At 40.8% G+C, this 12,150-nt stretch overlaps 1 protein-coding gene across 2 annotated transcripts; it reads left to right on the top strand.

The window, feature by feature from the left end:
• Nucleotides 1-1,895: 1,895 nt before the first annotated feature.
• tdh (L-threonine dehydrogenase) lies at nt 1,896-9,572 on the top strand. Of its 2 annotated transcripts, none has more exons than XM_084737375.1 (9): nt 1,896-2,058; nt 4,006-4,200; nt 5,171-5,213; nt 5,362-5,432; nt 6,585-6,734; nt 6,842-7,014; nt 7,313-7,403; nt 7,594-7,863; nt 8,403-9,572. In XM_084737375.1, exons 2-9 carry the CDS (start codon nt 4,014-4,016, stop codon nt 8,540-8,542), a joined length of 1,125 nt encoding a protein of 374 aa, XP_084593501.1. In that variant the 5' UTR covers nt 1,896-2,058; nt 4,006-4,013; the 3' UTR covers nt 8,543-9,572. The 2 variants fall into 2 exon arrangements, with proteins under 2 accessions (XP_084593501.1, XP_084593502.1); XM_084737376.1 differs by lacking the exon at nt 1,896-2,058 and adding an exon at nt 3,053-3,183.
• The last annotated feature ends 2,578 nt before the right edge of the window (nt 9,573-12,150 follow it).

Below are 12,150 nucleotides of genomic sequence, written 5' to 3'. Positions count from 1 at the left end.
CGGAAGTCGGGGAGGGGGGGTGAGGCATAGGTTGAGGGGGTGGCAGTCTATATGGTCAGCCCTCTACGAGTGGTGGTAGCGTCTATGGTGATTTTCAGGAGCTTGTTTCTATTGGTGAAAGTGAGCATGGTGAAATAGCAGGTGGTGCAGTAAAGCAGGGTTCAATAATACTATAGATATAAAAGAAACAGGAGGTGGGGTTCGACTGAGAGAGCCCTGAATTTGCAGCTGGCAGCTTCATTGAAGAGTTGGAACAAGCTAATAAAAGATATTTGTACTGTCAGGCGATATGCAACACGACGATTTCTGCAATTGTAAATTTATCTTGCGTAACGTTGCCTAAAAGTTCTCTAAAGGTGACAAATTTCCCGCACTTTTACAGGTCATGGGAGACATTCCTAACATGAAAGTGGTGCAGTTCAGAATTCCCTTGTGAAATGGTCTCCTAAACGTTCTGAATGTTCTCTGAAAGAGACATCCTTTACTCCAGCAGGGGCATTCTCATGACGCTCTGGGAACTGGGGTCTTCCCGCTTAGGAGGGAACGTTCTAGGGACCGTGCATAACAATGCGTGAAAGTTCTCTACAGGTGATCAATGTCATGAACCGTTACAGACCACAAGGGACATTCCTAAAACGTCCTCTTTTGATCATGAAAGTGCTGCAGTGGAAAGTTCCCTGTGGTATGGTCTCCTAAATGTTCCCAGAGTTGAATGTTCTGCCAAGTCTGCCAATGTTGGGCCTGTTAGTCATATGGAACATTCAATTCTGGGCTGCATCTAAATTGGTATACGGTACATTCCTTACATGACTTTAGCTGCACGTTCCAGTTTTGTTCTTTTATGGTGACGTGGCATCACAAAAAGAACTACTGGGACGTAAAGAAAATGTTTCCTTATGGTTTACTGTAGGTTATACAAGAATGTTCTCTTTAGGACTTTCTACGAGGAAAAAAGTTCAGTTGATAATCATTAGGTAATGTCCACAAACAAAACTTCCAGCACATACAAGTGATATTCCCATTTGGTTCCCACTTGGTCTCAACACAACATTCTAATACGATATAGAATTTGTTATGTCTGCCAATTTGCAACTGTCATTACGGGAACATAACAGTAACGTAATGGAACTTTTACATCAGTTGGGATGTCCTTAGAACGTTCTGGGAACTTACAATTTCCAGGATGGTCTCCTGAATGTTCCCTGAATAGTTGGCCAAAGATAGTTGATGTTAACCGTTCACAAATTCTACATTTTTTTACTGTTATTCCCTGTATTTGGATAATTGTTAGTACTTGAGCAGGCTGGTATTGGGAAAGAGCGCCTCCTATTGAGAAGAATTGAGAAGTCAGATAATAAAAAAAGGTTGATTAGTCAGCAGTGGTGACGGAAGGAGGCTGCCAACAGCTTGTCTGGATCAGTACAGCTCTTTTCATTTTTTTTGGATACTTCTGTGGATCCTAACTTTGTTCTGCAAAAGGATTTTCTTTATGAAAGACTTATTTTGTTGTGTAAAAGGAGGATTATTTGTCTGCCACATATTATATTGTATTATGCATTTTGTTTGCGTTATAAACACCTTGTTCTCCACCATTCTTGAATCCCCTCCTCCATCACTCATCAGCCTGCACCAGCCTTCATCACTCACAGAGTGTGAGCGATCAGATTTTTTTTGGAGACAGCTCGTAAAACTTAAATCATGGCCTCAGATTAACCTAGCAGTGAGTGGACGCACAAATGTGATCTTGCAGCCGTGCTGAGCGACAGGAGCTCGGGGTATGGTGATGACGTGTGGGCGTGGCCTGCGAGGGAGGACCGCACCTCCGAGGCTCCACCAATCCGAGAGAAAGCCGGCTTCCCCCGGAGCCAGATGGCCGCTGATATATAGCTTGAGGACGCAGCTGATGCAACACTGGACGGAGATAACACAGACAGACAAGCAGGCATCACGTCAGAGAGCTGTGCATACTAAAGGACCAGCTCACAAGAGGAAGCGTAAGCCTCACAAAGCAAGTCACATCGGAGTTTATAGTCTGCTTATTGTCCTGAAGAATAACCGGTAAGTGAACTGCTTCCGTTATATTCCATTTCCTCTATCAGACCTCTCAGAAGTAGAAACTGAAACGGTTTTAAATTAAATTAATCAAATCTATCAATACATACAATCCTGCTTGTAAGTTATCTGCTGCTACCACGTGCTGAAACTATCAATATACCAATTGTATTTCATTATAATGAGCTTTTTTATATTTAATTATGGGCTTAACTGATATTTTTCAGTTTCTGTGCTCATATGGGGATGCTTGCCTTGTTTCTGGCCAAAGCAACCGAGGAGTTTCTTAATTCATTATATTTTTAGGCTGCCAGCGTGACAGTGACGTGCTGAGCTCAGGCTGTGCGCCATGGCAGCCTCACTGAGGCGCGCTGGCCTGGTTTCATTTGTCTGGATGACTGGCTGCGGCTCACAGACCCACATTTGCCTCAGATATTTAAAATCTAAAACGGTATGCCGGTTGTTCTTACTCGTTTAAAGAACCTGGCAGGCTTCTTTGACCGTTCACCATCACGATTGTGGAAACGCAGCCGCGTTAAACGGAGCTCTGCTCAGCAACCCGTCTCCTTTCATTTAGGCATTAAATTACAGACAGTTCAGAAAAGATCCACCACGACGCGCCGCATCCGCTCTAAAAGAGGGAACAGCTCTGAGCAGCCTCCCTATTACACAACTCGCTTACACGATGATGATGTGACCGCAAAATCTTGTTGGCACAACAATGACCAGCACATGTTCCGAGGAGGGCAAAGGGTCAAGTTGGATCAAAGCGCATAACAGTCTACAGCTTTAGGTTTTACTGCTGGTGCTTATTACACGCAATAATGTCATTATTTATATCTACAAGACCATCATTATAGTGGTTTTGCATATTACGTGATATATGTAGTTTTTAATTTCTCTAAATGAGAATTACTCCATAAGGCATTCAAGAAAAAAGGTCCTAATTCCTAAATCGTTCCAAAAATATTCCCAAATCCTCTCCCGGTGACTGTGGACCTGATCTTGGCACTGTTTTCGTCTCTACTGTACGCCCTCTCCATCTGATTGGCTCTCGGTGAAGGCAGGGCAGTATAAATACTCTCAAGTTACTCTCATACTTTCCTTTTTTGGACGCTCGCAGCGCTCTCGGTAAGTTCTCCTCTTCTAAGATGATGCGTTGCGCAAAAGTCGAAGCGGTTCTTCCGATTAACCAATAAGGAAACTCGCTTAAAGTCTTTTTTTTATTATTATTATTATTATTATATTGAACATACTTCTTAAATGATACATGGCACTTAGAGAACTGCTTTTAATGTTCTGACTCGTGTTCTATCTGTTCTTTAGTCATGTGCGTTCCTAAAAATGAAGTGCATGTTTAAATATGTAAGTAAAATGAAGTCTCATTAAAGTTGTGTAACAGGCTGTGAGTTGAAGCCAGTTGATAAAGTGTTTGGTGTTGCTATGCGCTCGAGTGCGCCGTCGTGCCTCTTTGGAAACAATAGTGATTTGCATGTGAGTGCAGCCGACGTGTCCTCCCTGCTGCCACTTTTTCTCCCATCTCGCACCGTTTTTCATTGTTCTGCAAATTTGTCTCTGTTGCGAGTTTCACTAGTTTCATACATTTGAAAGAGTTGTAAATGAAGTGGCGTCCCTCCCTCAGTGCCAGATTCTCTGTATGTCTCCTGGCGCCCGAGGTCTGGAGAGGAGCCCAAATCTATTGACACAGAGCTTTTTGCTTTGGCCAGAAATGCAGTGAATGAGTCCAGCAAATGATGGCAGTCACATATATTCAAATGTGTTCAAGTAAATGCCCTCATCTATAATGAATGGTTAGATTCACATAAGTAGGATTTTTCTGCTCCCTAAAGAAAAAAAAAAAACTCTTGACACTGATTTTTTTTTGCTGATGCATGTGGAATTTGGCAACCTACATGTCACCCAAAAAGTTGAACACGTTCCTTTCCTACACAGGTACCAGCATGCCTGTCATCAGAACCCTCAGCAAGGTGGCCCAGCAGGCCCTCCTCAGCACCCCGGGGTGTGGCTGCCAGCCACTCACGGTAGCCGTGCGCAACATCAGCTTCTCCCCTCGGCAGGTGACGTCTGATGCCAGCTTCCACTCTGTGTCCTTCTCAGAGACCGACCACCCCAAGGTGCTCATTACAGGTATGCAAACAAAGGGAAGCACGGTCCTCTTTAAAAACCAAGTCCAACAGCATTTTTATCCTGAATGCATGGTCATTCAGATGAGGATGATGAAGATAAGTCATCCTCTGCATGGATTCAAGATGAGTAGTTTTGCAATGAAGCAGAAAGAGACAACAGTTAAAACCAAAGTGTAGGCGTTAAATACTGACCTTTTTCCTTATGGCCCCCTCTGCTTAGTTACTTCAATCTCCATGGAAACCAGTCTTGATTAGCTGATTAGTTGCTTATTTAATGCATCCAGCATCCTCTGATGTTTTTTGTTTTTTTTAACAAATCTTTATGTAGTGGTTCTAAACCCGGGGATCAGGACCCCCAAGGTGGTCACAAGATAATTTCTGGGCACGGCCACTTGGTTGTGGAGAAAGAAATTATTTTAAAAAATTCAACACAATGTAAAGTACTTAAAAAATGCTAAATACAGCCGGTGTCAAGAAAAAACAGCCACCTCGTTTTATAGTTAAAACTATGAAGCAGCACAAAAATAATAATTGCCAACACAAACCACCACATTCTGCAAAGACATTAACAAAAAGTAAAGTTTTCATTTTGTAACATAAAATACTAAACTAATGCAAACTACTCAGTCCAGCACAAGGCATGGTGGGAAATGAGGCCATTTTCCGACTGGGGAATTTTTTTTATATTACATCCCCTGTACCAGTGATATTATTTGACCAAGAATAGATTTTCTAGTGTGTTTGTGAGAGTCGGTGCGATGATCTTCGTGTTTGAGTCTCTCAGACAGACAATGGTGGGGGTCGCGATCACCAGTCTAAATATTCTGGGGTGCTGCAACCCAAAAAGTGCTTAAGGACAGCCCACCAGTTTTATAAGAAAACCTCCTTTGCATAATACAAAAACAGAATATCAACCAAAAAGTAACATTTAAAGTTGTAAAGTTTTTGCTCTCTCTCTCTCTGTAATGCAGGTGGTCTGGGTCAGCTTGGAGTGGGGCTCGCCAAACTCTTGAGGTAAGATTTCTAATTTGCCTTTGCACAAATTACTCATTTTACTGTAATGATGAGTAATTGATGGCAATAAGACAAGTACTTGGTAACAATGTGAGAATGCTGTCTGGTGCATTTTCAAGTTACGTAACTTTGGTTTCCTACTTTTTAGGAAGAGGTTTGGCAAGAACAATGTCATTCTGTCTGACATCAGGAAGCCTCCAAGCAGTGTTTTCCACAGTGGTAAGTGCTGCATTACAAACTACACAAAACAGCTTTTTACAAAGCTTCATTTTTACTTTTTATACAAGCTAGACTGCAGGGGGGTTGGATCTGATTACATTACATTCATGCTTTTGTCCAAACAACTTACAATAGGTGTATTCAGTCTCAAGGAACAAGACCTCCATGTCATCACAGTGTTCCTCCCTGGTGTCTAGACAGTCTTTGTTTCACATGAAAGACCACAAAGTTGCATTCCTCCTGGTGATTGTAGCTCTGACTAATATCAGATCTCTTTTAAAAATTCAGGCGTTTGGAAATAAGGTTTGTTAATATGTTACAAATGTACCATAGCTTAACTGCCAAATAACAGCTGTGTTGGCTAAGAGAGCCTGTGTGGTTCTTATTGATTTTCATTCGTTCGTGTCCCAATTTCCTGACAAATGTTGCTGATAAATGACTCCAAATCAATATGTGACATGTGGGGACTTTCCTCTGCCAATGTCCAGTAATGAGCTGTCCAGAGACATGATGAATGTGGCACTTAAAATCTGTGAGTTGTCAAGAAAAGTGAACAGTTTTTCTATTTATGTTAAGAACACAGGAACAGGAAGGAAGTAGTGTTTCTCAAATGGAGATACTAGTATCACTAGGTGTACTTTAGGGTGCTGCAAGGTTTTTGTTTTTTTTTTCAAAAATGTGAATTTAAAAAATAGCAGTCTTGCATACTTCCTAAAAGAAGTACTCTGAAATAAGTTAAATACAAATGTAAATCTAAGTTTGATTAAAGCACATTTTGTATTCAGTATTTCTATTTTCACTGCTGTTAACTGCTATAAAAATTCAAAGAAGAAGAAAGCAACAAATGCAGCCACGCACTTCACTGTGAACAGGAAGCCAGCTTTGAATGACAGATAGAAATCAAGAAAATGGATTCATGGTTGAAACTGAAACTTCTAGAGCTGTTACTGATATTGCAGTATTGCTGTATTGTACCTCTATATAGGCATGTTTTGCCCTGGTCAAGTGGTACTTAGCTGAAAAAAACATTTCAAAGGATGTATATTATTGAAAAGCATTTGAGAAACCACAGCATTAACATATTAAGAGCTTGTCAGCTGCTTTCAAGATTGTTGATTTTATAAAATCTTGAATCATCTCTGTCACTTTCAGGCCCCTTCATCTACTCAGACATCCTGGACTACAAGAACCTGCGGGAAATTGTGGTGAACAACCGCATCACATGGCTGGTTCACTACAGCGCCCTCCTCAGTGCTGTTGGAGAGGCTAATGTGGCCCTGGCGCGCTCTGTTAACATCACCGGTAAGAAATGCAGTGACTTGCTAACGTCTTATCAGGTCTTAAGATGGAGACTTACAATCATGATAGTGTCTTGTCTTCAAGGTTTGGTTCTTTTGTCTGTTTCTTAGGGCTTCACAACATCTTGGACATTGCAGCGGAGCACGGCTTGCGTCTCTTTGTTCCCAGCACCATTGGTGCCTTCGGTCCCACTTCTCCGCGCAACCCTACGCCAGACCTCTGTGTGCAGAGACCCCGCACCATCTACGGTGTCTCTAAAGTCCACGCTGAGCTGATGGGAGAGGTTCGTTTTCAAACTTCATTCAGTCTTTTGTCACTCCAAAACAGAAAAAACCCCATACACAATAGACCTTTTGGTATGAAGTAGTAGGTTTAACACAGGTGTTACCAATGATACTAATTAAGGATGGAACAGGACAGAACTTTAATTAGTATCATTGGTAACACCTATGTTTACCCTACTATTTCCTGTCAAAATGGCTGCTGTAAATTTGTCTATACTCTGGTTTTACCTGCAACTTAAAACGTCATACATTGCCAGTCATTTATCCCCCCCCCTCTCTCTCTGTCTGTCTCAACAGTATTACCACCACCGCTATGGCCTGGACTTCCGCTGTCTCCGCTACCCAGGAATCATCTCTGCTGACTCCATGCCTGGGGGCGGCACAACAGGTGAGAGAGATGAAGTTCAGACCACATACAGTACAGGGTTTCAATTTTAATGGACGTCTATTCCTGTAGTGCTCCTGTCCTGTCACAAGTTTGTTATATAACTGACTTTTTCTAGAGCGTTGTCATGTGTTGTATTTTTAGGCCCACAGATGCAGATGGTCTTAATGTTTTTATTTATGTCTTTGGCCAGACTATGCTGTCCAGATTTTCCATGATGCAATTAAAACCGGAAAGTTTGAGTGCAACTTGAAACCAGACACGAGGCTGCCCATGATGTACATCGATGACTGCCTGCGTGCAACTCTGGAGGTGATGGAGGCGCCAGCTGACACACTGAGTATGAGGACCTACAACATCAACGCCATGAGCTTTACTCCCGAGGAGCTGGCCCAGGAGCTCCAGAAGCAGATGCCCGAGCTGGAGGTCACGTACGACGTTGACCACGTACGACAGGCCATTGGTAAGCCAGCCTTTGATTTTTTAAAGTGAGAGTTAAACTCCATACGGTTACGTTAGCTAATGTTAACTAGCTAAATGGCTAACATTAGCCAGTTATACTAATGTTAGCCATTTAGCTGACATTAGTGTATCAGGCTAATGTGTAACTGGCTAATATTACCTATTTAGCAGCTAACATGAGAGTAAATGTTAGCTGCCAGTTATACTAAAGATAGCTAAATGGCTAACATTGGCGTAACTGACTAATGTTTGCTATTTTTCATACCGGACCATGTAAGGCTGTAGCAGAAAAAAAAACCCTGAGTGTATTTAACTGAGCAAGAGAGCATTTTATTTGTCATAAATTGGTATTTCTCTTCTTTCATAGAAATTTAATAATTTCAGTTTGAGAGAGAGAGAGGCTGCTGGCAATACAGATCTGTAGTTAGCTAAGTTAAGTTGGGGGGGGACCTCTAATCAAAATGATGCAGGCTGTTAATCAATGAAACAGATTTTTTTTCTAAATTAAAATCTCTCTCTTGCTTGTCTGTTTCTTTCCAGCTGACAGTTGGCCAATGAACTTCGACGACTCCAACGCACGGACCGACTGGGGCTGGAAGCACGACTACGATCTCCCCGAGCTCGTCCAGACGATGCTTAACTTCTTTGGCACAGACTCGCGCATGGCTCGTGCCAACTGAGGGCCCACGACACGAGTCCGAGTATTCTTTGTACATAATGTAAAGACTGACCAAAGAGAATAGAGAATCATGGCCTGTACATAGTTTTTCTCTCATTTCTCTCTGTAAAATCAGAAGGGCTCTGCTTGCCTTGCACAAGGCTACCGTGTCTTCAGAATGTAAAGGTCAGCGTGGGCTAGACAATCCTCCCCGCTCCTGTCCATCTACCGCTTTGCTCTCTTCCCCCTTCTTCTCCTTGGAGATTTGGCAAAGTGTAGTCTGTCAATGGAAGGTTGTCAGCAGTATCGGGGATAACAACGTGGCCTGTGAAAACTTGTTTGGATGAAAAAGATGACTTGCATGTTGATGAATTGTGCAAAACGTTTGCAATGTTTTCGTAGCAAAAAAAACCTCAGATTTTACATTGTGTATTTGTAAGCGTTTCCACCTGCTTTTCTTTGGAAATCCAAATCGGTCAGGGTTATGTTTTCAGCTAAATTTCCAAGGATTGTTACAATTCAGGTATTCAGGGCCTAAAATCATGTGGATGTACATGTACACGAGTTGTGTCCTTTGATGCACTTTAGACGGATGTGTTTCTTAAAATTACTGGCAAGTAAATAAGCCTGATCACCTGCTGGGGGGCAATGTCTGATACAGTGCATCTGTGTTTCGAGCAGTGCGAAGCGATGATTCTTATGAATAGTTCTTCTGTTTATTCCACGTAACGTTATTTATTCTGTCTGTTGGTGTTGAACGTGAGAGCTTCATCAAGTGAAAGCATTTCTTAACACTCTTGTTTGTAAGTGTTCCTGTCCACTTTTATGTTATTTTATTTTTTTTTTCATTGACTCTTGGGGGATTATTTTGACACAAAAGGGAAATGTGACGCTGTTTATGCCACATTTGTTTTCAGCCACATTTGGTGGTTTCTGTATTTCAACATTTTATAAGTGAAATGCTGGAATAGGTTTCTGTGTGAAAGTCTCAGCAGGTTCTTTCTGTTCTTTCGATCACAACAAGCTTTGACAATAAAACCTTTTTCCACATAGCTCTGCCTGCCTCTGTCATAACTTTCACACCTTCATGAAACATCTTCATCTCTGACAAGTTCATCAAGTTTCTATGTATCAACAAACCGCAGATGGTTACCTAAGCTCTTAGCCTCAGGGAGGTGAAGAACTTGCCATGCCAAATGTTTGAGAACATTAAAAGTTGCAAATAAATTCCTGCTCTAACTAACCTGCAATAAAACATTTATTTGCAAGATTTCAGTTGTGTGCTGGAGTTTCTTTGCAACTTTTGATCCGTTTTGGGTTGAACCCTAAGTTGCAGACGGTGACATGCAGAATCACCGTCAAAATGCAAGTTTCAGATTTACTGCAAAATTGACCTTACAAGGTCAAAGTCAAATTGCATTTCCAGCGTTTCTGAACAGGTTGAAACCAGTATTGTCTGATTGCAGAAATGAGGAAATATGAGTATGTAGAGATGTGCTGTTTCAGTGCAACGTGTGAAGGTCTGAGCTTGTGCTGTTGGCAGTTCCGACCTGTTATATAAGCCATAAATAACTTTCAGTGTGTCCAAACCAAAAATGATGTGGCGCATCAAATGACATGAAGTAGAATCCAAGAGTTGTTGATGTGCATGTGTGGAAGTATGAGACAACACATCCAGCTGCCAGTTTCATACAATACAAACTGTTGAAAGAATGACTAGTCTTATTTGAATCAATTATATAGTCAAGATTAAACTAAGAGTGCACTCAGTAGAGTTCAGATCTTTGCTAGGCAGGAAAATAGAATTACTGCCTTGCAGTTGTATGTCTCCGCCAATCGGTCAAGTTACAGTTTGCATCCATGTCCATCCAGACTCATATAATGTCTAGTGCAGACTTTGAAGGGATTTAATTAAATGTATTTAGTGTAATTTTTTTTTGGCAAAATGGAATTATAACTCTAAATGTGTGATTCCAGTGAATAATTTCCAGCAAGACACATGTTGTCTTCACTTAGAGACTTCTTTTACAGAAGAGCACAGATAACTAATATTTATGATGTCACAGCTAAGTTAACATTTGACCTCATCATTTTATCCTATTAGACAGTTATGAGTAATTTTGCTCATGAATTCTTGAGTTGTCTAAAAGGGTGTTTAGTGAGGTCACCACGACTTTGACCTGTGACCACCAAAATCCATGAGTCCAAGTACACAGCGCTCCTTCAGCATACATTCGTGAATGTGTTAAAAAAAAAAAGATTGATCAGTATCAGTGGTATTCAAGATTAGCTGCGGAGAAAGTTAAGGTCCATTGATCACATACACACACATTCACACACACAGAGAAGCGATTACATGATCTATAATAATAAAAGTGTAGATTTTACATGACAAATAAATAACCCTGAGGACAGCAATGTCCTTCACTACACGCTTGATAGCCTCTCTTCAGTTTCTCTGTGTCAGTAATTGCAGCTGTTCCCGGTGACCTTGCTTGGTTTTGTTTTGCAGTTGTGCCGCAGAGAGAAAAGAGCACAGCGGGGAGACAGACAGACCGCCAGAGTGCAACGAGAGCTTCGCTTCATTCAGCCAAAATCGATGTTAAGTAAGATGAGGTGCATTTTCCATTTGGTCTCAATCATGAATCACTGGGGCTGAAGAGCATGTGGGCTACAAACACTTCAGAAGCTCTTGACACAAATTAGCATCTCTCCTCTGTGAATGTGTGTCAATAAAACTGCAGGTGTGCTCTCCGGTCGGAATGAAGTATAATTTTCTCATTACAGATCTCAATAAACAAGAAATGTGTGTGTGTCTGCAGTCTTTTTCACACACATCCCTCTAATTCCACCAAGTAGGAATGCTTTCATACTGTTATCATATCCAGCAGAAGTTCAACAAATAATATTATCTTTGTTTAATTTGCAGGTTATATAACACAGGAAGACAAAGCAATATTAACGCCTTGTGGAAATTGACTTTTTTGCCAATTATAATAACTAGCATGATTGCAAAAGTGTAATCTGTTACCGTTGAATGCAAAAAACCCCAACATTTTTAGCAGTTTGGACACTGTAAAAAATCTACAGGAATTTAGAAGAATCAACTAATCTTTTCTCATTAATTTAACGTAAAAATACAGTACAAGTTTATTTACTGAAGCTGATTAAATGACTTGAAGCAATGAGTTGAATGAATGGTCTGTACAGGGTTCAATCAATCATTAAATTAACAATCTAAAGAAACATGATTACCATATCAGCAGACTTCTCAGCTCCTGAGATCCTTCTTTTAATAGTTTAAAGAAAACATATGATGGAAACTTGCTGTGTGACTCTAACACAGCAAGTCATAGTCATTCATTTTCACAATAATGAAAACACTGCAATGTTGAAGGGTGGTATCATAATTCAGTCTGCCTTACACTCAAAATTTAGAAGATTTAAGCTCTGTGTCTGAAAGGAAGAACTGACTTTTCTAACTGAGAAAATGTTAGAGGAAATCAAATTTGTGAACAGTTGTTGGATCAACTTAATGTCTTAAGCTTCCTGAACATGTTTTCTTATTTACAACTATTTGTTTTATTTGTTTCAAATCATTACAAAATTACCTCAACTTGTCTTTTCAAA

The sequence above is a fragment of the Lutjanus erythropterus genome, chromosome 15 (genome assembly GCF_056507025.1).
Source record: "Lutjanus erythropterus isolate fLutEry1 chromosome 15, fLutEry1.hap2, whole genome shotgun sequence".
NCBI lineage: Eukaryota > Metazoa > Chordata > Actinopteri > Lutjaniformes > Lutjanidae > Lutjanus > Lutjanus erythropterus.
The sequence above is the reverse complement of the archived record's forward strand: the minus strand, read 5'-3'. Positions and strand labels throughout refer to the sequence as shown.

Bases quoted from the DNA above. Each gene is read 5' to 3' on its own strand.
- tdh (XM_084737375.1), top strand. From the start codon at position 4,014: ATGCCTGTCATCAGAACCCTCAGCAAGGTGGCCCAGCAGGCCCTCCTC. The intron at 6,735-6,841 runs GTAAGAAATGCA...TCTGTTTCTTAG, and splicing joins GCGCTCTGTTAACATCACCG to GGCTTCACAACATCTTGGAC. The intron at 7,015-7,312 runs GTTCGTTTTCAA...CTGTCTCAACAG, and splicing joins ACGCTGAGCTGATGGGAGAG to TATTACCACCACCGCTATGG.